A 27374-nucleotide genomic window follows, 5' to 3' on the forward strand; every position below is an offset into this window, starting at 1 on the left:
AAAAGATGAAAACAGCCACTTGAAAGGAGAAGAAAACTTTACCAGGAGTGTTTTAAAACATTCATTTCAGCTATTTACAAAAAAAAACCCCTAATAAGTAATCATCAGAACTTCATCCATTTGTTTTCAATCTGTTTGAAATTTTTTTCAAACAATTGAAACAATTTGCTGGGAACTTCAACATGAGAATTTAAATCTGACATCTCTGCAGGGGAGATGAAAAATTTTTTTGGAGGTGAAAAGGGGAAAAACTGTTATTTCTTTTAAAAATAAATTGGTCTTTCTTGTGGAAGAGAGTTTTGAGGCGTTAGAGTTTTGTTTTGTGTGTAGTTTACTATAAAAATAGGATCAAGAATTTCTGGAAATATAGTTAGGAATTATTGGTAGCTTTTGGTATGCAACTGTTGATGGCCCCCTCAGTAGCAAAGAATTTTCAAAGCTACTTCTGGAAAACAGTATGGCTTTGTCTTTCCCTAGTATCCTTTCATCTGCAAAACAGCTTGACTCTAAGGCATTTTGATCCTTTCTACCCTGAAGAATCAGACCATTAAGTAGCAAAATTATTTTTGCTGGAAGTCTTAGTTTTTCCTAGCTGACATTCCAGTTTTGAACACTTTTAGGGTGTATTGTCTGGGGGTTTTTTGTTGGTGTTGGAGGAGGGGGTTGTGGTTGGTGGGCTTTTTTTTCCCCAGGGCTCCAACAGTATATGAAACACAGGAAAGAACTAAATAATTTTTGAACGTGATTTGATAATACAACTGCCTTCTGCTTTGCTTCAATTTGTTTGTCTTTATGTTAGAATTGAGGTACATTTAAAAGCCAAAGTCCTGTTGGAATGGAAGATTTTTCCCTGTTGGGTCACTTTTCCTCTTTACAACATGAGCATGGGGATGAATATATAGGTCTGTATTTTGCCATGGAGGGTGAAATGGAATGGGGAGGGGCTGCAGAGGCCCCTTCTGGGGGGATCTTGAATGGTCTATCACTGTTTTCATCATAATTTCCTGTTCCATAGGTCTCCTTGTGGGTACTCTTGATGTCGTGTTGGACTCCAGTGCCAGAGTGGCACCATATCGAATCCTCTACCAAGCTCCAGACTCCCTGGTCTATTGGACTATTGCCTGTGGTAAGGACAAATACACTGACATGGATTTTTATTCTTCCTGGATACTGTGTCACATACTTTAGAGAGCATCCTTCCTGCTGAGCACAGTCGTTTCAGGACAAATAAATGGGTCAGGACGAAAACCTGCTCTAGTGGTAAAACTGAGAAGCTGATAGTCAGACTTGAATGCCAGAGTGTGTGTGTGTTATGCACCGTGACCGAGTAAAACTAGGAATGGCCATGGAGTAGGGACAGAAGCCTCTGTTATTTCCCACTCTTCATCTCCCAGAGGTGTTCCCAGGCAAGCAGTATAGTATCCATTCCTCCTCCTTGCATCCTCTTCTCCATGCCCATGGCTCACTCCTGCAGCACTTCTAAAGCGCAGCATTCCTGGGTGATGGGGTATCTCTAGAGAGGATGGTCAGAGGAATACCTGGGTTATAGGCCCCAAATTACCCAGACAGGGCACCTGGCTTCCCTTGCAGTGGTAACCAGGAAAAATATGCAGCCCCAGCGCTCATGTGAATACATACAAGCTGATAGCATTTCCTGGACAGTGAGCTCAGTCTCCTCCAGGATAAATACCATCTAGATCCCAGGGATGCCTACCTCTTGGGTGTTTATTTCAGCCAGTGTGTGGTCCTTCTAAATATGATGTACTTGAAAATTCAGCAAGATGGTAGCTAGGTTAAATACAGAAGTGTCTGTTTTGGTCATTAATGCTCCAACTTGGACAGATCTAACAGTAAGACCAGTCCTTCTGTCTTTATGGTAGTTAGTGAAAACAACTGAGTTTTGAAAAACAGTTGAATTATGAAAAAAATTTTCATACATTAAATAGGAGTTTTGATTGCATCAGGTCCTATACTAAATGCTTTTTTCTGTGGTCAGGTACTGATTGCAAGTAGCATCAAAGAGAATGTCGTTGGTCTCACATTTTGTTCGCTGGTTTTGTGTCCGGAGTTGAATGAAGGAGATCAAGGTCTCTCGGCTTTGATTTGCCAAGCGTGTAAGGTCAGATCCTCCGTTTGGTAGTGTTGCTTTTCAGTCTTAGCAAATGGAAACTTTTCCATGCAACACCTCTAGCTCAGTAGTTTCAGCAGCTGTTTTAGGCAACATCTAAAACTCTGTTCATTTGAAAGAAAATTGAGAAAAGAGGGCAGATGAGAAGTGCATGCGTGCCTGTCATCTCTCTAATGGCCTCGTAACCCCCAGCACCCTCACTGCTGCCTGACTTTCAGAAACACTAGTTAATGAAGCTCTAGGACTCTTCTGGCCTAACAGTGCTGTCTCATCAGTGCACATTCTCTCAACAAAAATTTTTCCATTTAGATAATTTGGATGACTTTTCCTCCGGAAAAATCCCCTCTTGGGAAGGGAAGAGGAAGAGGAATGAATGAAGGTTTGCTATGGATGTAACAATGTTAGCAGTTCAGAGCAGGCTCTGTTCTTAGGAGCATATGATTTGTGTGTCTAACAAAGGTGATATCAAACCTGTGTCACATTCTGAATCCAACAGAAAATGTTTTAATTTTTTAATTAGCACGAGTATTTCTTATTATTTTTGATAGTATCAGACCTAAAAGAAGGCATCAATTTAAAGAGCCTTTTCCCCCTCTAGATCTATTAGTACCAACTCCCTGAGGATTTTAAAATTCAAATAACATAATTTATCTTTTGTGACAGGTAATAGTAAAACCAGATATTAATGAAATTGTCAATATTATGAAGGTTTTTTCCAAATCTTCATTTAACTTCTTGCTTTGTACTGTCATCTACTCTGCTGTGACCATAAAAAATGCATGTCAGCTTTCCATGGATCTCAGTCATGAGAAAGAAGTTTAAAAGTACTTGCCCATGTGTTTATTTACACTGTTGGTGCACAAGTAGAGGTAGTTGCACATAAAATCCCTTTTTCCTTTCATCCAGATGTCAATTAGTGCAGCAATTAGTAACCACCTCCATCCCATAAACTTGAAAAGGGGCAACTGAGGACACAAGTTTTTTTGCTGTTTGCAGACTCCCTTCCAAAGAAAACAACTTTGGAAATAGGCCATATGACTTTCCTTTAAGTGTATTTGCAGGTTGTTTTGCATGGTGCCTATAGACAATGACTATAATTTTATACCTACAGTGTGTGTCCTCAGGGGCATACAATGGAAGGCAGATGAGTTATGGCCCCAGAATAAATGAATGTACCATTCATGTAGAAATTTATGGTGCTGATGAACTGTGAGAGTTTTTTTTCTCTTCTGTGACCGATATTGTGGATTTTATGTAAAAATATGGTACTGTGTTTACATTTAAGCTAGTATTAATAAACATGCTCTTCAATTATGAATCTTAGCCCTAGCTGAAATTGGTAATGTAGTTAATGTATATATCCATGATTTTGTTTTGTGGAGTGTTTCTTGAATTTTTAGTCTTGTAATATCTGGTTGATGGCTTAGTTATTTTTTTAAATTATAAGACTGCACTAGCTTAGTCTTGTCACCTGAGGGGAATAGTGTGGGTTTAACAGGGAGGTAACATTTTACAGAAAGCAAATAATTTATCTACATAACCTTGAAGCTGAGCAGCCCAGGGTTCCCTAAGGCTCTGCACTGTGGTTATTTTATGAATCTGCAACTAAAGCAATTTCGTCTGAACTGATCAAGGGTTGTTAAAATTATATGGGTTACTAAGGAGTTTAGCTGCATTTAGCTATGCAACTCAGATTTGTCCTGCATTGTCCTTCCCTGTTCCCTAAGGGTAGTGCTGGTTATTTAGTACTTATAATCTCTTACTTATACAGAAATTTGTCATATTCTTCATCACCAGCCAGTCAGGGAGGGGATTGTCCTGCTTTGCTCTGCACTGGGGTGGCCTCACCTTGACTATTGTGGCAGTTTTGGGCACTGCAATATAAGAAAGATATTAAGCTCTTAGAGAGTCCAAAGGAGGGCAGTGAAGATGGTGAAGGGCCTTGAGGGGAAGCTGTGTGAGGAGCAGCTGAGGGCACTTGGTCTGTTCAGCTGGAGAAGAGGAGACTGAGAGGAGACCTTACTGGAGTTACAACTTCCTTGGGAGGGGAAGAGGAGGGGCAGGCACTGATCTCTGCTCTGTGGTGATCAGTGACAGGACCCAAGGGAATAGCATGAAGTTGTGTCAGGGGAGGTTTAGGTTGGATATTAGAAAAGGGTTCTTCACCCAGCGGGTGGCTGGGCACTGGAACAGGGTCCCCAGGGCAGTGGTCACAGCACCAAGCTTGACAGAGTTCAAGAAGCGTTTGGACAATGCTCTCAGGCACATGGTGTGAATCTTGGGGATGGTGCTATGCAGGGCCAGAAACTGGACTCAATGATCCTTGTGGGTCCCTTCCAGCTCAGCATATTCTGTGATTCTATCTTCAATAAAGAAATAAGCTCCATCTCCACTAAGTAGATGTACAGACTGACTCAAAGAAATGTGTTCAGGTTGACTAACAAGTATCTCAAGTAAGTATATCTGCTTGGAAGACAAAACTGGACATGACAGCCTCATCAGCTGTCTCAAGCCATTCCTATTTCTTAGTCACCAGCTGAAACAAAACTGAGATCATACTTCTGAGTGTGTTTGAAAGCATGTTTATATGACTTTTAAGTTTTCTTCTCAGGACTTAACTTGATCACTTTTCCTCTGTACCTTCACCTCCTACCTTAGACACACCAGCCTAGATGTTAGAAACTTAACCCTGACACTGAGAGATGCTCCCATGTTGCTCCTGCTGTTACTGTACCCCACCTGCTAGGCAACTGCCCCTTCTCATCCTCTCTCCAATTGGGGATATTAATTAGTTTATTACTAACAAAATCAGAGCAGGAAAATGAGAAGTAAAATAAATCTTAAAAACACTTTCCCTCCACCCCTCCTTCCTTCCCAACTCTACCTCCTCCCCTTCAGTGGCGCAGGGAGACGGGAGCAGGTGAGTTAGGGTCAGGTCATCACAAGATGCTTCTGCTGCTGCTCAGGGAGAGGAGTCCTTCCCCTGCTCCAGTGTGGGGTCCCTCCCACGGGAGAGAGTGCTCCATGAACTTCTCCTGCATGAGTCCGTCCCACGGGCAACAGTTCTCCGCAAACTGCTGCAACGTGGGTCACTCTTCTATGGGATGCAGTCCCTAAAGAACAGCCTGCTCCAGCATGGGTCCCCCACAGGGCCACAAGTCCCACCAGGAAACCTGCTCCAGTGGGGGCTCCTCTGTCCATGGGTCAGCAGGTCCCTGCCAGCAGCCCGCTCCATCATGAGCCTCCCATGGGATCACAGCCCAGACATCCACCTGCTCCAGCGTGGGCTCCTCCCTGGTCTGCAGGTGGATCTCTGCATCCCCGTGGTCTTCCGTGGGCTCCATGGGCACAGCTGCCTCACCATGGGCTGCACCACAGGCTGCTGGGGAGCTTCAGCTCCGGCACCTTGAGCACCTCCTCCCCTTCCTTCTCCACTGACCTTGGTGTCTGCAGGGTTTAATACACTAAGATAGGCAAAAACTTGCCAGTAGTGGAGAGAAAGTAACTTGTAGTTTAAAACATTGCAGCAAAAGTGTTTTTTCATCCTGAGTGAACAAAGCAAAGAGAAAGATCTAGCCTGTGATGATGAATTGATAACTGGGTGTAGGTTTTGGCCTGATGTCATGATCTGCTGAGACTTGGGAGAGTAAATAGTAATATAGTGGAGTGGTGGTGAAAATGAGATGGATTGTTGCAAGTTGAGAATAGTCAACCAAAGCAGGTCCATAAGAAGTGATGAAAAATAATTGATGAACCACAAACCAGAAATAGACAGCCTTAATAAATAGTTCATCATGATAGTGTGTCTGCACTGCTTGTCACTGCTCTTCAAGAGATAAGCAGTTTTTCTGATGACAGTCTGGTTTTATATACATAGCTCATGCATTTTATCATTGATTTTTACAGCAGTTTAAAAGCCAAGAAGAAATAAAATAGTCTTCAGGCCACCTCCTGAGCTCCAGAATAGTCTGGTTGCATCCAGCAGTTTTAAGAGGAAGCAGCAGTGGTTCTGAAATATTGATTACATATGCAGGTTATTCTGCAACATCATTTATGTGTCCGTACTACAACTAGAATTGTGAAATTCCCCTGGAAGTTGCACAGAATGTTGCCTTCTGTTGCCTTCTTGGAGTTGTGTTAAAGCTCTGATTGTATACTGTACAAAGAATATTGTTCCCCATCATTTGCTATTGAAGTAAGCTGAAGAAGTTATTAGCAGCAGCTTGTTGCAATTTAACCTCTTTCCAGTGGTTGTTTCACATGAGCCCTTATTTTGTTGGGTTCTGTAGGCATTATTTAGCTGGTAGGTCCTCTGTGAATATGTAATGTTTGTTTTCTGAAACTACTTAAATTTTGACAGAATTCCCTCAAAATACTTTTTTGGGGGAACAGTTTTTTTTGATCACTTGAGTTTATTCTTCCTCCGGGGGAGGAGGGCACAGGGAGATCCCGAAGAGCACCAGTGACTTTATTCTGCAAGATGCTGAGAATGGGATCAAAATAGAAGTTATATTTGGTACAATCCATCTGAAGTAAAATAGAAACAAAACTTTGTGTTTATAAGCCCTAGTTCATACATGAAGCTTTTTCATCCCTTTCTATAAGACTTTACAGGCTGCATGTATACTGATTCCTCAGTATCAGTTATCTCACTTGACCCCTTTTGATCTCCTAAGGAAACAAGGGTCGTCAAAGTTTAGTTTATTATTTCATCACTAAAAATAAACCACCTCTGACAACCATCTTCCCCTAAAAGGTACAGCTTTCTTATAGGTCTTTCAGCACTTCTTTTGAGGAAGGGACGTTGTAGTAGAATTGTCAGGAAAATGATCCCTTTTAGCTACGATTTTTGAAATTTTGTCATTGTTTCATAATTTGGAGATGCATCTACTGGTGGAGATTTTATGAACCAATGGTAGAATATACAACTGTAGGGGTTGTATTGTCAGCTCCTAAAAGATGCAGGTAATACCTTTCTAACTCTTTAATGTCACATTAGGCATCTCAGTGTCGTCATAGTTAGAATTCTACATGTAGGGGGCTTTTGCTTATGATACTGACATAAGTAGCTTGTGCTTCTCACAAGAATAGTCTTGAATGTTGCTGCTTATTTGTTATGAAATTAAATACAGTGGGAGAAAATTTTGGAATTTCCAGACATCTAGTGGAATCCTGCATCTCCAGTTGCTGACAAATTTTCTTAGAGTCTTCTGTTTATGATTAAGAGGCCATTGACGCCGGTGAAATACTTCTTTTATGACTTCTGGTTGTTTTTTTTTTTTACGTACAGGTTGCTCAAGGAAGGAAATCACTGAACACTGGGAATGGCTTGAACAGCATTTGTTGCAAACGCTTTCAATCTTCGAAAATGAGAACGACATAAACACATTTGTCAGAGGAAAAATACAGGTAGTGTATATGCTACTATAAATGTTGTTAGTGATAAGTGTGACTGTGGAAGGAAAACTGATGTGAATTCTAAACCAATTTGGCCCGGTAGTCCCTAGGCTGCTCTGCATTTTTGAAGGAAAACCAGATGCTAAGTAGCAACATGTGTGTAAAAATCAAGGAAACTGGGATTAGTGCACATACCTATAGCACTGTGATCTAAAAAAATCTCCATATAAATATGTAGGCAGGGCTTCAGACGTTATAAGTTCGAAAATTAATTGTGCTGTTGCCTGTCTTAAACTTTGACAGTTTTCTGTGTAACTGTTTTTCCAGTGCAAAGCTTTATTTTTTTTTTTCATATGCTCATAATGTCTCCTTCCCCTCTTCTGTGTAGTTAAATCCTGTAGTTCTGGCATTTACATTTCATGTATTAGGGGTTGCTGGTTCATTGATTTGTTTGGTTGGTTGTGGGGGGTATGGAGGTGTTGGTTTTCTCAGAATTTCTTTTTCTCTTTGTAGGAGAGAGAGTAGCTATACTGGTAAAAAGTACTTTATCTGCACTAAGAATTATCTAAAAATAAATACTTGGTAAAAGATTGATTATAAACAACATAACTATGTTTACTGGGTGTGTGTTCTAAGCATATGCTTTGCTTCATTCCTTTTTTAACATTTCATGTAATAAGTCAGCTGTCTTAAGAATCCCCCAGTTGCTTGTGTTTTACTAGTGACTCAGATTTGAGGGCTACAGATGGTCATGGAAACATATGAGAAGACCTCTGTCTTGTGAAATATAATCCTTTAAGGAAATTGTTACTTCTTAGAATTGGAAAAATGCTAAATGTGAATTTAGTCTTATACTACTAAATATTACTTATAAGTAGTATTGTACTACTTCTATTACTAAATGTGAATTCTCTGTCTTATATTCTGCATTCCATATAAATACAGAGCGAGTTGAAGGCAAAAAGTCAGTTTCCATTTTATAACTTTAGTATAAAAGGCAATAGAGATTATTATAAAAGAAATTGGGAAAATAAGTGAGTAGACCAGAGCTTCAGCATAGAACAGAAGGAACTGTAGTCTTCAAGATATCAAGAGCAGCTTTTCACCAGACAGTTGCCACTTCAAATTTCATGAAGGTCATCAACACCTGAAAGTGGGAATAATATTTTCCATTGTGACAGTTAATCTAATAGAAGATTTTCTTTTTCTTTTGCTTGAGGTCCAGTGAAAAGGGTCATAGAAGTCATTTGGTATTTTCCCTGATGAATAACAGATCCTTTTTTTCCTTTTATTTTTTCTTCCCTTTTGAAAAAAAATTTTTCTGGTGAAATCCTATCCCAGGGAGCATATTTACACCTAGGAGGAAAATATTACAAATCAGGATGGTAATTAGGGTATCTGATGCCCCGTGGCAGCTAACATGATGTGTACTTCTTTCACTCCCTACTAGGGCATCATCGCTGAGTACAACAAAATCAATGGCATCAAAGAGGATGACGATACAGAAAAATTCAAGGAAGCCATAGTGAAATTTCACAAGCTTTTTGGGATGCCAGAAGAAGAAAAATTGGTGAACTACTACTCCTGCAGTTACTGGAAGGGGAAGGTGCCCCGTCAGGGCTGGGTGTATCTCAGCATTAATCACCTTTGTTTTTACTCTTTCCTTATGGGCAGGGAAGGTATGTTTTTGGTGGAATGGTAATCTGTGCATCTGAGAATTGTTAGGAAATTTTCTGTAGTTTGTTACTGTTCACCTGCTCAACACTGGGGGTAAAAAGACACTGCTGAGGAAAAGAGGAGTAGGGAGCAATTCCCTGATTGTCACCCTGCTTCACTGCATGCTTTTGTTCCCTTGTTTGTTTTGTATTTCTCAAAGTAGTTCTCTCTAAAACAATACCTGTGCATTGTTTAGAGACGTGGTTCACCTCAGGGACCGTGCCCAAAAGGGAATAGGGACGAGATCACACCAGTTTTGGTTCCTTCTGCTCTTATACAATCCTGCAGTACTTCTCTGGCAGACTTTGCAACCTCAAATGCCACATGTACTCTTGTACAACTCCAGAACATAAAGGTCTCAGAGGAGACCCAGAATGAGCTACATAGTGTGGATGCAACCAGTCTGCTCTAGAGGGAGTTAATTCAAAGCAGTGTGGAGGTGAATGAATCTGCAGTACTTGGTTATGGGCAATGGATCAATCCCCAGTCACGAATGGCTGGAGTTTCTTTTTTTTCCTTGGTTGTTTTGTTTGATTGGTTGGTTGGTTTGGTTTGGTTTTGGTTTTTTGTTTGTTTTTTTAATAAATGTAGACTTAGCCTCTCTTTTAAGGACACTACCTATATTGGTGTTTGGAAAAAAGCAAAGGATCTATCATTACTGTAATATTTGAAACTTTTAACTGTATAAAAATAACACAAGCCTGTCTGATGTGTTTGGACTGTTTCTTTGGTTCCACAGGAAAAGAGGATATCAGAGTCTGAGCAAGTGCTGTGGCAATGATAAGTTGTGTTAGACTACCCAGCATTGTAATGCTTGTGTGGTGTTCTGTAAACAAAGTAAATGATATTTAAACTCTTTTATCTGCTGCTTGTCAGGTGATAGTAGTTTGTTTGTACAAGCTGGGTCTATTTGTTCTGAGCTCCCAACTTTTCAAGATGCAATGAAAATTCATCCGAATGCATTTTATAGGAAGAGGAAGATAAATGCTCTTGAATATGCTCATTTTGGTACTGAATCTTTTTTCTTTGTTTGCTCCTGTTCAGCAAAGCTAGTTATCCGCTGGGTTGATATCACTCAACTTGAAAAGAATGCTACACTGCTCTTCCCTGATATGATCAAAGTGAGCACAAGGTCAAGTGAACATTTCTTCTCAGTATTCCTTAATATCAGTGAGACATTTAAACTAATGGAACAGCTTGCCAATATAGCGATGCGACAGCTTCTGGACAATGAAGGATTTGAGCAAGACAGGTCATTACCCAAACTGAAAAAGAAATCCCCCAAAAAAGTATCTGCACTAAAACGGTAGGTATAGCACTGTCTCTTAATCCTTTGTCCTCCTCAACCCTTTTACTTCCAGGATTTCGTCCCAAAGTTTTCTAATGTTGCTGCCATTTACTGTTACTCCAAAAGGAATGATTGATTCCAGCAGTGGCAAAATGTGAGTAATGATTTGAATATAATTACTTGGTGTCCTGTAGAAATGGGAAAGGGACAACATTTGAATATGAACATATTGTAAAAAATAAAAGAAACTTGAGACAAGTTCTAGTTTGTTCAGAAGCTCTTTAGAGTATCTCTCAACACTGGCTGCATTAGTTATCTGTTGTAAGGCTGTTTTATGTCACTAGGAGAAGGTAATAAAATGATTTAAATGTTATTAAGAAATGTGCCTAACATTCATATTTGGTCCTAAAACTGGGATTGAAAAATGATTGTAGATAATGAATTCTATATAACACTTACTTTAGGTAACAGAGATACAAAAATTGACAAAAAATTATAGGGGATGAAGAACTATCTGGAAAATATTTCTGCTTCTTTTGTATCATAGTGCAATTAGTTTCTTTAAATTTTTTTCATTATATGTTTGTCATTTTAGTGAACCATTCAGAATTGTAATCAGTGCTTGTTTATATTTCTCATTATTTAGTGACGTCTAACATGCAGTATATCACTTGGGCCTGTAAATATTCTCAGAAAGCAGGGATGAATATGGAAAGCTCATCCTGTCCTTCCCCTCTGAGAAGTCAGGATAAATGTTTAAGTCACTCATGGCAGATTTTTTTTTTTCATGTAGTTTTAGAGCCTTCCAATGGTGAAGATTATACATGCCCTGCATGCAAACTATTTCCACTGTTTTGCTGTTCACTCCGTGCTTAGCTGAGTTGTACGTTGGCCATGATTTGCATAAAATGTATCTTAAAATGTATTATGTATTTCTTAAAACAAGAAAATCTCTCTGTGGGTTTTTCAGGGATCTTGATGCCAGAGCAAAGAGTGAGAGATACCGTGCATTGTTCCGGCTTCCCAAGGATGAGAAATTAGATGGGCACACAGACTGTACTCTTTGGACTCCATTCAACAAAATGCATATTTTGGGTCAGATGTTTGTTTCTACAAACTACATTTGCTTTACTAGTAAAGAAGAAAACTTGTGCAGCCTTATTATCCCTCTTCGAGAGGTAAATATTTGTATTTGTAAATTTATAGGGCAAATAATAAAGCAATGTCCTCTTGGATATTGCATCCTAGCTTTGATTTCTTTCTTTTTTTGGAGGAAAACCTCTTTTGATCCTTTTAATCTCTTGTGAGCATACCATTCTGATGTGTTCTAAATAATATTTAATGACTGTGTATCTTAGTTTGTGATTCCTACTACTAAAATTCTCAGGCAATTCTTTAAGTTTTCACAATCCCTGTGAGTCCTTCCTGTCCCATAATTTGTATTCAGATTTACAGCCCCACTGTACATTTTTTATGCCTCATAGGGAGGGATGGACTGTGAAATTTCCTAGATCAATGAGTGAAAATTCTGTTAAAAAATCTGTCAGACAAGATTTGCTTTTGTCAGATGTAAAAAGATTAAAAAGATCCTAAAGTTTTGAATTGTCTCTTCGTGCAGGTTTGCAACTGTTTATTCCTGTATATGGGAAATATTTGTCAGCGTTTTTCAGATTGGTGTGTTTATCTTTTTAAAGCTGGTTACTTAAAGAAGATGTTCAGCAAAAAGCTTGTTTGATGCAATAAAAAAATAATTACGTTGGGGAGGTTTTTTATGGTTGACTTGATTTATGGGTTGATGGAAAATTGTGTAAAGTTTTGGAAGTAGTAGCAAGGCTGATGTAACCAAGGACAGTTTGGCTTAACTGAAGAACCATGGAATATTTCAAGGCACTGTTTCCCCCCACAAATCACTAAGAGTAAAGCAGTATTTGTTAGGTAATGTTGAAGTACAGCTTCTTGGCAGCATGTTGCAATGGCTTTGGTTATTTGAGATGAGACATTCAATTATGGTTGCACTGTTTGTCTGGGAATCAATGGGAGCAATGGTCCTCCAGGTAAAGCAGTGGAGGAGGAGAGCAAAGTCTCCATTTAGCAGGGCCTCTTTTCCTGCATGCAGATTCAGCAAGAGCTTTTGATAACCACAGGCACAGCAGCACAGGATTGAAAGCAGCTCTAAAGCTTTAAGAAGTAGCTGAAGGAATAAGTGCTTTTGTGTGAACAGGTTTGAGTCTCAGCACCAGCAAGGAGAACAGTAACCCACAGGGTAATGTCATTCCTCAGAACAACTGATCAGTACCCTTAATAATTAAGGGAAAGCTTTCTATTTAATTAAAGCTTTGGGTTAGACCCTAACCTAGTTCCTGTATTCTGTGGTATCCTGGGGGTGTTTTGACAGTTGAGACAATAAGCATTGATTCACAAATTATGGTCAAAAAAGATGATTTTTGGTGGCTGACTGCACTGCTTACTGCACCTACAATAGGTGCACTCTCCAAGATCAGCACTTCAGATGTGTGTGTGTGCTCTATTGAATAGGAAATAAGTGGTGCAGGGCATGCTTGCTGTAATGTCTGCCCTGTGCCTTTAGAACTTGTGTCTTTTGTGCTGATTGCACTCAAACAGTTTTTAAGTGGAACAGAAAAATAACATGGGAACACTTTTTAGCTAATTTCAATATGCTGTTACTGAAGATCCTGTAAGATAACAAAAAACTAATATGTTTGTAGTTAACAGAAAAATAAAAGGAAGTGGGAAGAACAGAGAAGTCATTTAGCACCTGGAGCTGTGCACTGCTTCAAAGAAAATGTGGGAAAAATGATTATCCATTTAGCTAAAGAGATATTAATATTATAGCACTAATGTCTTACCATTGATTTCCATTTTAAAAAGGGTTTAAAAAAGGAACAAAAGTAAAGGTCCTAGCAAACTGAAATATGCCCCTTTCTATTCTGAAGGCAGTAAGTCAGTTTTCATTACCTAAGAAATCGTTTAAAATTGTAAAAACAATATTTACTGTTGTGATTTGTGTTTTGTTCAATGTATGAACTGCACAAACTTGATTGATTGATTTATTTTTAAGGCTAATAATTGGTAATGTTTAGAACACACAGCTGTTATGTAATTCATCAACGGTGTGTGACTTGTCCCTGAGATTTCTTTGTGTTAACATGATTTACTGAAAGCTTAGGGAACCAGTTCCTTGTACTCAATAGATTGTTGTATGAGTATTGTTTACAGGTTGGATGGAGTTCAGTTAGATTAGTGACCGCTCCACTAACAATTGAAGGCCAAACAGAAGCCTGCACCTCACGGAGTTAGATGTTTTCCTTTGTAAGAGAAGACATGCTAGGTTAGTTTCCCTTTGTTCTGAGTTTCTGTGTGCTGTGAATATACAGTTAAAATAACAGTTGTTATCACAGTATCCAACTAGGATATAATAGCACACGAGTGTTGTCTCAAAAATGGCTTATTCCCATGTATTGGCAATAAAAGGTAGGCAAAAGTCTTCATTGATTCAGCCTATAGTGTTGCTGAGAAGCAGGAGAGGGATTTGGAAGTCCTACAAGAAGGCCCATAGATCTGCCTCCCACAGAAGAAATTTTGTTTTACTGATTCTTTTAAGATAAAGCCAGAAGAAAATAAGTTATGCAGAGGAGTTCTGCTGGAGAATGTACTGAAGCCAGTTGTTTGAGGGATGACAGCCTTCATCTTTCAGACTTGCATGCAAATCATGTTTTCCGTGCAGAGGGATGTCCATAGTGACTTGAGACAAGGGCAAAAGGAGCGTGGGTTTATTGTATTAAGATGGTTTCTTAGACCAAGCAACTTGATTAATTAAAGATCTTAAGCTGTAGCTGCTGTTTCTCCCTAGGTGACCATAGTGGAAAAGGCAGACAGTTCCAGTGTGCTGCCCAGCCCGCTGTCAATCAGCACAAAAAACAGAATGACGTTCCTCTTTGCCAACTTGAAAGACAGAGACTTTCTTGTACAGAGGATCTCGGACTTCCTGCAACAAACCACTTCAAAAATATACTTGGAAAAAAATATTTCTGGAAGCTATATCAGCTCAGATGATGAGGTATGTGGAGGAACGTGAATAATTTACTAGAGGGGGATTTTAACTGGTGTGGGAAGAGGGGAGCCAGGAAGAAAGCTAAACCTTTGTACACAGAAATGTTACCTCTTTTGTGTTAGTGTGTTTTAGTTTCCTTAAACTGAAGTGTTAAAATTTTACAATGAAGATATCTATTTTTTTGTGTTAGACCTAAGAGAAATCATAACTGCTGAGGAAAAGCTTCTTTAACTCCTGCTGCCACATTCTGAAATTACAGTATGTCTTGTTGGAAAGCGTCACAGCTAATTAATGGTCCATTGAATGATACTTTTAATATCTATTAACTTGTCCAAGTCAAATGTAATAATGGAATTTTAATAATTTGAAGAAGTTATCATTGGATATGAAACTCCTTTTATTCAAGACTTTAGCTGCTAAATCCCATCCTTTGATTCTTCTGCAAACAACATCTGAGCTGAGCAAGTTTGCATGTGCACGGCTAGTGAACTTGGGAACATTTGAACTAACAAAAACCCTGCCCTGTCCTGGACATGAAATGCCCCTATTCTGAACCCCCTCCTTATTTATGTGTGCAAAGTAAATGGTTTTTAAAAGATATGATAAGGTACACTTTTCTTAGCCACTCTGAATGTCAAGCCTTCTGCTGAATTCCAGATTTTATGTATGAAATTCAGGTGCTTCATACAACGACCTCATCAGATCTGTTGAACCCAGAAAAGTTTACTAGTTCAGATCTCAAAGCAGAAAAGGCTGTTGTGGGTGTATCATTTTGGTTTTATGTGGGTAGATCTCACATTCCAAGTCTGTACTAAGCCTTACCTTAGTATTGCACTGAATAGCCCTACCCTGTTTGCTATTTATATCTTAATAGAATTTTTTTTATTTGCTTTGTTGATGGTGAGGTATAATTACTCTGTTGTTATAGTTGTATGCCAGAGCACAAAGGCATGTGTAGTGCTGAAACTTCGTCTTGCCTTTTGCCCTAAATGGATCTAAGTATTCCACCTACTGATTTATAAACACAAATTAGCAATTGCAAGCATTATTACTACATTTAGTAATATGATTACATATGTAGACAGGCATGACTACTATTTGCAATTTCAGGCATTTGCTATGAACTTCTCTATGAGATTTTACTGTTATACAATTTCAAAAATGTTTGAGAAGTCAGAAAATCGTTTTTCTTTAAAATATTTTTCTTCCACATCACCGTATGACAATGTTGAATTTTCTGTAGAACATATTTTAATCAAGGGGAAAAATAATTTATTTTGTATATGTCTGTATAAACATATATACAGATATAAATATGTGGGTTTATATGTGTACACACACATATAAAAATACCTGTTATATATAAATTTTACATTCTGGACAGTCATGGAGCCACCCATGGAGTTAACAGTCCTACAATGCTGACAGCAGACCAAAGGAACTGGTTCAGTTGCCCAGGGCTACTTCAAGTTAACATGACCTTAGTAATTCTCATTATAGAATTTTATAGTGTTCCAGGGGAGCTATTTGGAAACTGGTTTAATTTCTGCTGTCATATGGTCAGCCTGTACATGGGCGAGCGTTTGTTAACTGTTAGCATGTATGACTCTTTAGAGTAAAATGAAGTAAAAAGTCTGGGCTCTGGGTCATCCCCATGTCTGTATTGCTTGTGACTGCTTTCTACAGGTGTTCACAAGATCCAGTAGTTCAGTTTCTGCCAGCCCTCACAAAAGCCTGAGCTCTGAGTCGGAGGGAGAGCGACAGTTCAACCTCAATGACAACGGCATTCCAACAGCAACTCAAGCTTTAATGACCATGTATCGGCGGAGGTCACCTGAGGAGTTCAACCCTAAGCTGGTAAAATGCACTCCTGAGTGCTGTACCTGACTGAAAAAGCTGTTAAAGCATGTTTTCTTTAAAACTCATGTTTCTGACCCAGAAGAGTTTCATCCAGAGCTAATAGGCAGTACTTTTCACAGAAATAAAGCGTTGAACATGACATTGTTTTACCAACAGAAATAACTTCACCACAGGAAAAAAAAGCAAAGGAGAGGTTGTGTTCCTGTTCTTTAGTACAACCGTGTAGTGGGTTGACCATGGCTGGATGCCAGGTACCCGCTAAAGCCACTCTCTCACTCTCCCCTCTGCAACTGGACAGAGGAGAGAAAAAAAATTAACAATTCATGAGTAGAGATAACAGCTGGGAGAGGTCAGTGACTGATTACCTTCATGGGCAAAACAGACTCAAAGCGGGGATAGTACTTAAATTTATTACTAACAGGATAAGAGCCAAAGAGCGAGAAATAAAACAGTATTAAAAAACACCTTCCCCTCACCTCTTGTTCCATATTCTCCCTCCTCCACTCCAGTGGTGCAGGGGGATGGAGAATGGGGGTTGCAGTCAGTTGTTTCTGCTGCTGCTCAGAGAGAGGAGCCCTTCCCCTGCTCCTGTGGGGTGCTTCCCACAAGAGGCAGTCCTTGATGGACCTCTCCAGTGTGAGTCCATCCCTCAGGCAGCAGCTCTTCCCAAACTGCTGTCCGATGGGTCACTGCTCCGTGGGGTGCAGTCCTTCATGAATGAGCTGTACTGACGTGGGTCCCCCACAGGGGCCACAAGTCTGGGAAAAACCTGCTCCAACATGGGCTTCCCTCTCCACGGGCTGCAGGTCTCTGGCAGGACCCTGCTCCATCTTGGGCCTCCCACGGGGTCACAGCCTCCTTCATGCATCCACCTGCTCCAGCCTGGGCTCCTCCAAGGGCTGCAGGGGGGTCTCTGCACCCCGATGGTCCCCCATGGGCTCCAGGGGCACAGCTGCCCCACCATGGTCTGCACCAGGGGCTGCAGGGGCCTCATCTCCGGCACCTGGAGCACCTCCTGCCCCTCCTTCTGCACTGACCTTGGTGTCTACGTTGTTCCCATGTTCTCACTCCACTCTTCCCTGGCTGGAATTCTTTCTGAGCAACAACCTTCTTTTCTTAAATATGTTATCACAGAGGCATTACTGTCACTCCTGATTGACTTGGCCTCGGCCAGCAGCAGGAAGTCTGTCCTGGAGCCGGCTGGCATTGGCTCCACGGGACAGGGGAAGCTTCTAGCAGCTTCTAACAGAAGGCACTCTTGTAGCCTGCTGCCCCTGCTACCAAAACCCAGCCACAGAAACCCACTACAAACCGCTTCAATAATATTCTCTTAACAGCAGGGTCTACTGGGATAGAAACTAGGAAGCCCACTAAGAAGAAAAATGGACTGCAGCCAAGTTACTTCTTGCTCACTTGGAAAGTTAGGACATTGTAGGCTTTTTAGCACTTAAGATTTCAGTGGGGCAGAGTGTTGGGAAGAGAAGCTGCATCTTTATGCCTGCCTTCCTTTGCTTTTAGGCTAAAGAGTTCCTGAAGGAACAGGCCTGGAAGATTCACTTTGCTGAATATGGCCAAGGAGTCTGTATGTATCGTACAGAGAAAACCAGAGACCTTGTGCTGAAGGGCATTCCAGAAAGCATGAGAGGGGAACTTTGGCTACTCTTTTCAGGTAGGTATTCATTTGAATGTGACTGTGGGGTATAAGCAGAAGCATGAAGGGGAAAAAAAGATTTCAAAGATGATTAAAGGTGCAGATAATAAGTGTCTGAAAATATATGGAGTAAGTAAGGTTGTGATTATTAACAGGCACCAGACAGGTTTAGACAAGAGTTCTGTTTAGACTAGTAAGTACCCTTTCTTCAAACAGGCTCACAAATTTAGGGAAGAGTATAAAAAAGCAGAATGCACACTCTGTTACCAGAAGCCAGCAGTCTAGGGGCCTCCTGGATGTTCAACATCTACCAGCAAGCCTCATTCCCATTTACTTAGTAATTTCTGAATCCAATTAAGCTTTTGGCCTTCACAGCGAGTTGTTGCAAGGAATTCCAAAGTTCACCCATGTTGCATGAAATCACTATCTTTTTTTGTTAATAATACAAAAAAAGTTACTTTATCATTTTATTAGATGTTCCCAATATGTGAAAAATGGTAAGAAAATACTTCTGTCCATCTTCTGTGCCATGAAGGATTCTCTAGATCTGTATCCCCTTAGGCCTTTTTTCAAAGTTGAAGAATTTTATTAATTTTTTTAATTTTATTAATTAGTTATGTGGAAATCAATCCAACCTCAGGCTTTCTTCATAACCCTTCACTTACTGTATACCTTCTCTAGCTCTAGCCCACCCCAAAATAGTTACCACAGCTACCCACACCATTTAGGATATGAGCTCACCAGAGACTTCATATGATGCTTTCTGGTTTGTTTTCTATTTCTTCCCTAATAATGCTTAATCATGTACATCTCTGTGCTGCTGGGCATTATCAAATGATTTCAGAAAATATACACAGGAATGCACAGCTCTGTTTTGTGTCTGATTAGCAGCTAGTTCGGACCAATTTTCATGGTGTATGTAGAACTAATATTTTCCATTTGTGCTACTGATGCTTGATTTTCATTTCCAGAGAAGTTTCAAAGTCAGTAATGAAATCTCATAGCAACTCTGTGAGCCTGTGGTGGTATCCCTAAGACAGGCTGTGTCCTGCCCAAGATGACAGAGTCATTTTCAGAAGCAGGAATAGAGCTCACGAGTCTCTTGCTTTTGGCTGATGTATCATACTTTCTGCAACCAAACATTAATCTACTTGCCCTCCTCAGTCAAGTAACTTTCTCAGAGAGGCATGTTTTGGGTTATTTAGGATAGCCAAACCCGCAGCCATCTGCAGAGGGAGCTCATGATACCATGTGACTGCATAGATGGTTTGTTCTTCATGCCTCATTTTTTGTTCTGGCTGAGAGACAGGCTTTATCTTCTTCCTTTTTTTTAACCTCATTATAAAAATGCCACTAGAAGAGAAGACAAGAAGGGCTGATAATCACATAAGCACACCCTTTTTATTTTTTAATCACCTTTACCAAAATAACATTTCATATTTGCTTTTGAGATGCTTGGTGATATTCAAGATGACAGGAAAGGGCAGCAGATCATCAAGCTGGAATACTGTACCTGCCAACTCTTCCTTTTTTCTTCTGGTTTTAATACTGTTCTCCCACTCTCAGGAGCCATTAATGAAATGGCCACTCATCCTGGCTATTATGAGGACCTAGTGGAGAAATCGATGGGAAAATATAACCTCGCTACAGAAGAGATAGAGAGGGATCTGCACCGCTCCCTCCCGGAACACCCTGCATTCCAGAACGAGATGGGTATTGCTGCTCTAAGGAGAGTCCTGACAGCTTATGCTTTTAGAAACCCAAACATAGGATATTGTCAGGTAATTGAAACACCCTGCACTCCTTCAGTTTCTGGAATTCCACTTCTATCCTTATACTCCTGTTCCTTCAGCTGTGCACGTGGGTGTTCAGCTGTGTGAAGTGCACTGGCATGTGGATAATGCTTGTGAGCTGACACCTCAGCACTGCAGAATGGCAGCAGTGCTGAGCTCAGAGGGATTTGACACGAGGAGCTGCTCTGACAGCAGTATTAGCAGCACATGTTGAGAGATGTGAAGTTTTCTGTATGTTTTGCCCATAAATCTAGAAACTGGACAGAGCCATCCTGAAGTGCATCTACAGAAAATGACAAATGGACCATGAAGAAAGATTCTTTTTAACAAAAAAAAAACCTCAAGCCTTAAATATTTATCTAATTATTCAATGTATTAGTTGTAATAACTCTCCACTTGTCAAAAAATAAAGCACCCTAGAAGATATCTCATCACTGTGAGCCACAACCATGTATCCATAGAGTTAATGCTGGTTTTGGTGTTCTTATGCCTGTGATTCAGGTCACTTTAGCTTCTGGTCCTAAATCATTCTTTCTTGCTATATAAATCTGGCTTATCACCTGGGCCTTTTTTTTTCCTTCCTACATATTTTTGCAAAAAGGAAACTTAAATTCATGAGTATTAGGAAGCCTAATTAATGTGTGACTGACGAGTAAGTGCAAGCAGTTCTAACAGATACCATCATAAATTATTTAGTAACAAATATAATACTAAGTAATAGCTACAACAACATTTGCAAAGGTTGTTTAACAGGGGAGCGGTAGAAAGACACTTCAATTCTGGTTCCTAAAGCTGTCACAGTAATTAATAGCCTTGAGATTTGGTCCATGGCATTCAGAACGCTACAGTGAGAATTCAGGCACTGAAGTATTTCATACATGGTAGACAAGATAAAAGGAATAACACAGACTTTGACAGAGCTGTAACATAGTTTGGAGCTTCAGCTGAGACCTTAGTTGTGGTTTCAGACAGGTAATGATCAAGCTGGAGTCTTAAAATGCTACAGGATTTGAAATTTAATTCCTTCGGAGACAAACTGAGAAGAAAATAGTACCGAAATACTTCATTTCTTCAGACTAACAGCAGTCTAGTCAAAGGCTGTAAGCAAACAATTCGAGGTCATTGTACAGTGCTGTGGTATTTGAAATAGAGACAAACAGGCCGTAGGAAACTGTCATGTTCACATTCAGATGAGCAACAGCAAGGCACTTGTGTTTCGCTGTGCTCTGGTTGTTTGTGAATGACACCCTTACAGGCATTTGTCTGAGCTCACAGGTGCTCTGTCTTGACCTTTCCATGGGAGCAGAAAGCACGGGCAGTGCAGGCAGCCTCTGCAAGGAGTGCTGGAGCATCATTAGTGCTGTAAGAGGTATTTTGGCTGCACCAGACCCAGATTCCACGAGAGCACCTATGGGAGAGTATCAGTATCAGTTAATGGGATGTTTGCAGATTTGAGTTTGCCCTTGATTAGGAAAATAAATCTTGATTTATTCTTTTTCTAAAGGAAAAAAAAAAAAGAAAAGAAAACAACTAACAATTTTTTGTGATTTTTTGAGGCTTTCTTAAGTCTTCCTTTGAGCACTGGGAAAACACTGTCTTGCTGTTTTTACAGGGAAATACTTGAACAGTTTGGGGTCTGCAGGGGGAGATGTAGCTTATTTCCTAACCACTTACCTTCCCAGGTACTGTGCTAGGTATTGAATAATTATATTTCTCTTTCTTTTAGGCTATGAATATTGTCACTTCAGTGCTCCTCCTTTATGCAAAAGAGGAGGAAGCTTTCTGGCTGCTGGTGGCTCTTTGTGAACGGATGCTACCTGACTATTACAACACAAGGGTTGTTGGTATGTCATGGGGATGTTTTCTAAAAAGACAGTACAAAAAATAACCAAAATAATTGGTGGTATTTGTACTGAAAGAAATATATGTGTAGATGTATGTGTGGCACAGATACAACTGTGAATGCCAGTGACAAGCCAGCTTGCTCAGGAGCATAGAAGCAATTCCGTAAACACATACTGTGGTAGTTAATAGTTTTTTCACTTAGGATTGGACAGCATTCTGAAGTGGGCTTAAACAAAGTAAATTGAAAAGAGATGGGAGGCTAAAATTTGAATTTTAGATGATCCAGTTATCTGATTAAGGTAAGGTAGAAACAGGAGCTTTAGCAGTTTGCAGTAGAAGTCTTTGTGCCTGTTTACCTCCTGTTGTCAGATGAGTTTCCTTGTGTATGTGGAAGTGGCTCTTCAATTTATCTTGGAAACTCTTTTTACTGTAGCTCACATGAGATACTCATTCAGCCCTAGAAATGATTTTTCCTGGCCTGCATAAGACACTGATGTTATGGCATAAAAATGTATAACATGGGGTTCTCTTGAAATGATTCCAAACCTTCCCAGTCACCCTGGCCTTGTTCAACAGGTGATGCTGAGGCCTTATGCCAATTAATAATGGTAAGTATAAAGCCACCATTTAAATTCTGTAGGTACTAGACCAAATTGACCCTTAGTTAGCTATTGTGAAGTATATAATTAAAGCAGAATAAACCATATTACAGTTCAATTTGTCTGTACAGCTCAGTAGTGTAATGGAATCTGTTACTTATCTGAAAGTGAGAAAATGTGTGTAAGCATCATGTAGAATATTTTTAGGCTTTGTACTTATATATATTTATATATATATATATAACATATGTATATATTTTTTTCTCCCCTAAATGGCAATGTGTCAGTTGCTCCCAAATTAATGGATGTTCAACTTTATTTATTTTCAACAGGAGCATTGGTGGATCAGGGTGTCTTTGAAGAGTTGGCTCGTGACTACATTCCACAGCTTTATGACTGCATGCAGGACCTGGGTGTAATCTCCACCATTTCCCTGTCCTGGTTCCTCACTCTTTTCCTCAGTGTAATGCCATTTGAAAGTGCAGTGGTGGTTGTGGATTGTTTCTTCTGTGAAGGAATAAAGGTGATATTTCAATTAGCACTCGCTGTCCTCGAAGCTAATGTAGACAAGCTGCTTAACTGTAAAGATGATGGAGAAGCCATGACAGTCTTGGGAAGGTATTTATTACAGAAAATAAAGTATCTTAATTTTATTTTTCTTTTTGCTTACTTTTCTGATTTGTCTTCTCTGTTGAAATACTGAATTTAAACCAGTACCATGTATGTAAGCCTTTGATGTTCTTATAGTCCCCTCTCATCCCCGTAAGGTGGTATTTATGTTATCTTAGAATAATGTTAAGTGACCAACAAGATATAAATTCTTCAAGACAATCAAATGAACTTCCCAAACCTGGCTATAGAAACCTAATTTGTTTGATTATTTTAGTTAATTGCATGGGTTTTGTTACTTCATCTTTTGCCTGCTGCCTTTTAAATGTTACTAAGATAAAGCCTCGATGTCAAGGGAAATTGTTTTGGGAATGGACTAAATACAACTCAGAAGAATTAAGTAGGATCTTGAATCAATAGACTTCAGTGAAACAGGAGGCTGGTAAATAGAGGGGCTTGAGTCATTTAATACAAACTGATATTGCTGAGTGCAACCTCTGATTTCCTCATGTTTGGTAGTGGTGCTTAGTTTCCAAGATGCTGCTGAAACTTTGAAATTTTTATTCATGATAAGTTTCATTAGCCTTACCCTTATTAGAGAGCAGCTTGGTAACTTTTACATTTAATAATGTATATGTAACCCTTTTTCTGTTAACCCTCAGAAAGAAAGATAAAAATGTATCTTGGGCTTCTCATTTCTTCTTTTTTCTTCCCACCAGATACTTGGACAGTGTAACTAATAAGGACAGCACTCTTCCACCCATTCCTCATCTTCACTCACTGCTCAGTGATGATGTAGAGCCTTATCCTGAGGTGGATATCTTCAGACTGATCAGGTCTTCCTATGAGGTAGGATAAGATTCCTTAACAGGAACTTGCCAACGCACACAACTTCTGCTTCACAGAGGAATTTGATGCTCTATAGTTTGACTTTGCTGGAAACTGAAAGAACATAAAAGAAATACAGACTCATCTCAGAAGGCTGAAGTGGGCCAAGGGAGAGGGGTTAGGCTTTCTTTTTCTTTTAACCAAAACTTTTAGTTGGAGATGTTTTATATAGAAGCCTGAGGACTCAAAGGAGAACATCCCACAAGCAAAAAGTGATTTACAAACAAAAGGCTGAACTTGTAATTTGAAAAAGGTTAATTCTCATCTCAGTTTTTTCATGCTTTTCCAAACTGAAATATTAGAAATATTAGTGAAATCTGTATAATTTCAGAAGATCTTTATATTACCAGTGGAGTCTTGTTTCTTTTACCTTTTTTGTTTGTGTTTCCCCTCAGCAAGTGCTGATTATGACCATGGGCCACTATATTCTCTACTATCACCAAAGCTAAAAAAGTTTCAAATTAAAGGATTTGGTAATAACTAATATCTATAAAGCATTGGACAAAGCCTGCAAAACCAATTATAATCTGAAAACTGGTTTTATTGTCCTTAAATTTTGAAAATGAGCCATCAGTTAAAAGCCTCTCATATACACTGACATAGCCATTTTTTATAAAAATTAAGGAGTAACTTTAAAGATTTATTCTCCTTAATTTCCTTTTTTCTTTCCATTGACATGCAGCATAAACAGACATTTGAACAAGCATTCAAGAAGTCGGTTCATACTTAGAAATAGGACAACCTTTTCAAAGGCACTTCCTATGTTCCTAAAACCCCCTTGCTTGATAGTTGTTTAATAATTAGTTTCAGGAGAGTCACTGTTGTTAGTTGATTTGATTATTAAAAAGACCCCAACAATTCATTAGTATATTGTTAAGATAAAAAAACTTGAAGGCATCTGTTACATCTGTAATGTTTCTCCATTAGTTATGTGCAGTCAGGGCTGGGAATTCACTGTTAGCTTTCTTACAGCCACAAAGAGGGAAATACCAAGTAAGTGAGCATATTTTGGTTATTTTTTTAGAATTTAAACTGTTAAAGGTGCTTGCCAGGTAACCATCTTAATCCATCTTCGTCTTTTAGACATTTATTGTTTACAAAAAGTAGGAAGACCTACAGCTGAAGAAAATGTTTTTTCTTGGAGACATTTGCCCTCCCTCAAACACACCCCCCCCACCCCCAAGGAAAGGGGAAAACCTTGCAGACTGTCCTATGATATATGTCATGGGAACCTGATGAGCCTGACAGCTTGATAGCACTGGCAAAAGCACAATGTTTGGATTGTTTTATGATGAGCTGCTTTCCATCGTGCTCTGACCCTGTCCAGCTCTTAGGTAATCATGTTAGATACACATATTAGAAGTCTCCAGTGAAAGCTAAAGTGGTCTAGATGAATTCTTTGATAATTAACGGATGGTATTGAGGAGACTTTCTACTTTCAAAGGAAAAACATTCTTGAAATAAGAGAATATACATAACAAGTGCATTTTACACTGCCAGTACTTTTTTTTTATTTACCGAGAATACATTCTACTAAGAAATCTCTTTATCTTTTCATTCAATATTGCATTTAATTCAGAAGCCATAGACCCTAGTGTCATAATGTTCATAACAGAAGTGACTGAAATAAGGTATAATCCCTGCAGTTTTAAAAGCCTGTACACAGTTCACTAGCTGTCAGTGGAGTGTAGACTCCTGTTCAGAGCTGTGATGTGCTTAACTCATTTGATTTGTGTGTTAGTTTGGAAAAGAAAATAGACCTTAAACACTTAAGCTATGTCTATAGTAGTCTCTGGATCTTGGCCATTTTAACCAAACAGCTGACACTCAAAGCTCTGTGCTGTTGAAAGGTTTGATACAGTTTTGAATTAAAACAGGTGACACACTTCCAACAATTCCTTGTACAATTTGAAAGTTAAAATGGGCCAGGCACCATTCCCAAAAGGTAATTGCATGCAACCTTCCTTTTCTGTATGTAGGCTGCATGAGTCTTAGTTTCATGGATGTGGACAGACCTTCTCATTTGGCCTACAGAACAGCAAATAAACTTTGATTGCTGGAATAGATCTGGTCTCAGAGCCAAAATACCTGTCTTTTCAAGGTTTTGTGACGTCTGTGATGCTTGATATTCATAAATGTTTATCTAGATTCCATTTTTGTCAAGAGTTCTTTATTTGCAAAATACTCAAGGTAAATTAAGCATCTTTTTATTCCCAAGGTACATGATAAAGATTAACATCTTTATAGATAAATGCAGCTTTGGCATTAATTTGATCATACAAGAAGGTGACAGCAAATTATGACCTGCTTGTGTAGATGCACTTGCACTGGAAATATAAATCCATCTTGCCACCCCTTTATAGTTTTACATGTGGTGTACTTGATGTCTGGCATTATTGTTCCTGCTGATCATCTGTGCCTTTCTAAGTATGTTACAAGTGGTTTTTGAGTGGCAAGAAACTTTTGCTTATAATACTTCTACAAAAATGAATCTTGGAGATTCTCTGCTTATGAAAATATGGAATATTATTCCTAATAGGTTTTCCCCTAGGATGCTTCTGTACTGTATTCAGGAGCTCCCTGACACTGTTATGTGCATTGTAAAGAAACTTCTGAAAATAAGACTTGGATACTTAAAAGAATCTTTTCCTGATGGAAGTTGCATTCTTGATACCTGGTTTCAGATCCTGAGAATGTAAGGACTGCTATACTGTCTCAGCCAGTAGAGATCAAGTTAGTTGAAATATCCTCTCTTCTGTCATGATTATGAGACATTCCAGGACATGCTGAAATAAAACCCTGCAGGTGGAGTAATGAAACAATCTGTTCATAGAGTTTTGCCAGGCAACAGGTTTCTAACTGCTGAGATTACAGTTTGAAATGTGAGAATTTGAAATTTAATAAAGGCCTTTTCAAATGAAAATCAGTTATTGGGAAAAATAAAATCTTCATAAAGTCTTCATAACTTTGTAATGTGTTAAAAAAAATGCCTTAACAGCAGTTCCATTTGTGGTATATCACATAATTGAATTAATTTCTGAAATACATTAAAGGCAAGCTAAATATTCTGAATATTAATACACAGACTATCCTGTTCTACTTTTTCTCTTTTAAGAAATTTGGAAGTATCCGAGCGGATTTAATTGAACAGATGAGATTCAAACAAAGACTAAAAGTCATCCAAACCCTTGAAGATACTACAAAGCGCAATGTGGTAAGTACTGAAATAATCTTCTTTGCAAATATTAAGGCTCAGTCAGTTTCTGAAATTCAAATTAGTTTTTTCAATGAAACATGGATTTCAAGTCCATAACTGTTAATGTTATGTTTCAAAAGGTACGAACTATTGTGACAGAGACTTCTTTTACTATCGATGAACTGGAGGAACTATATGCTCTTTTCAAGGTAAAGCTAAGTGAAGATAAGATCATATACCTTCAGGAAATGTAAACATTTATTTTTGTTGTGGGACAGTGTCTTTTCTAAAGACCAGGTCAAGTCTGTGAGTTACTATTGGGGTATCTTGAT

The 27374-nt window shown here is 39.1% G+C and overlaps 1 protein-coding gene across 2 annotated transcripts in view; it reads left to right on the plus strand.

Annotated features, from left to right (window-relative positions):
* Positions 1 to 27374, plus strand: part of TBC1D9 (TBC1 domain family member 9) — a 52246-nt gene that overhangs the window by 13215 nt on the left and 11657 nt on the right. The window contains exons 2-15 of one of the 2 annotated variants that reach the window (XM_017820326.1): positions 1016 to 1126; positions 7419 to 7537; positions 8976 to 9204; positions 10286 to 10547; positions 11500 to 11707; positions 14401 to 14607; positions 16288 to 16458; positions 17980 to 18130; positions 19679 to 19893; positions 21632 to 21749; positions 22682 to 22967; positions 23678 to 23807; positions 26962 to 27060; positions 27183 to 27251. In XM_017820326.1, the coding sequence (XP_017675815.1) occupies positions 1016 to 1126; positions 7419 to 7537; positions 8976 to 9204; positions 10286 to 10547; positions 11500 to 11707; positions 14401 to 14607; positions 16288 to 16458; positions 17980 to 18130; positions 19679 to 19893; positions 21632 to 21749; positions 22682 to 22967; positions 23678 to 23807; positions 26962 to 27060; positions 27183 to 27251 (2375 nt within the window). The remainder of the gene's footprint in view (positions 1 to 1015; positions 1127 to 7418; positions 7538 to 8975; positions 9205 to 10285; positions 10548 to 11499; positions 11708 to 14400; positions 14608 to 16287; positions 16459 to 17979; positions 18131 to 19678; positions 19894 to 21631; positions 21750 to 22681; positions 22968 to 23677; positions 23808 to 26961; positions 27061 to 27182; positions 27252 to 27374) is intronic. The other variant, XM_017820327.1, reaches the window with a different exon arrangement.

The sequence above is a fragment of the Lepidothrix coronata genome, unplaced genomic scaffold (assembly GCF_001604755.1).
Source record: "Lepidothrix coronata isolate B3197 unplaced genomic scaffold, Lepidothrix_coronata-1.0 Scaffold82, whole genome shotgun sequence".
NCBI classification, from domain to species: domain Eukaryota; kingdom Metazoa; phylum Chordata; class Aves; order Passeriformes; family Pipridae; genus Lepidothrix; species Lepidothrix coronata.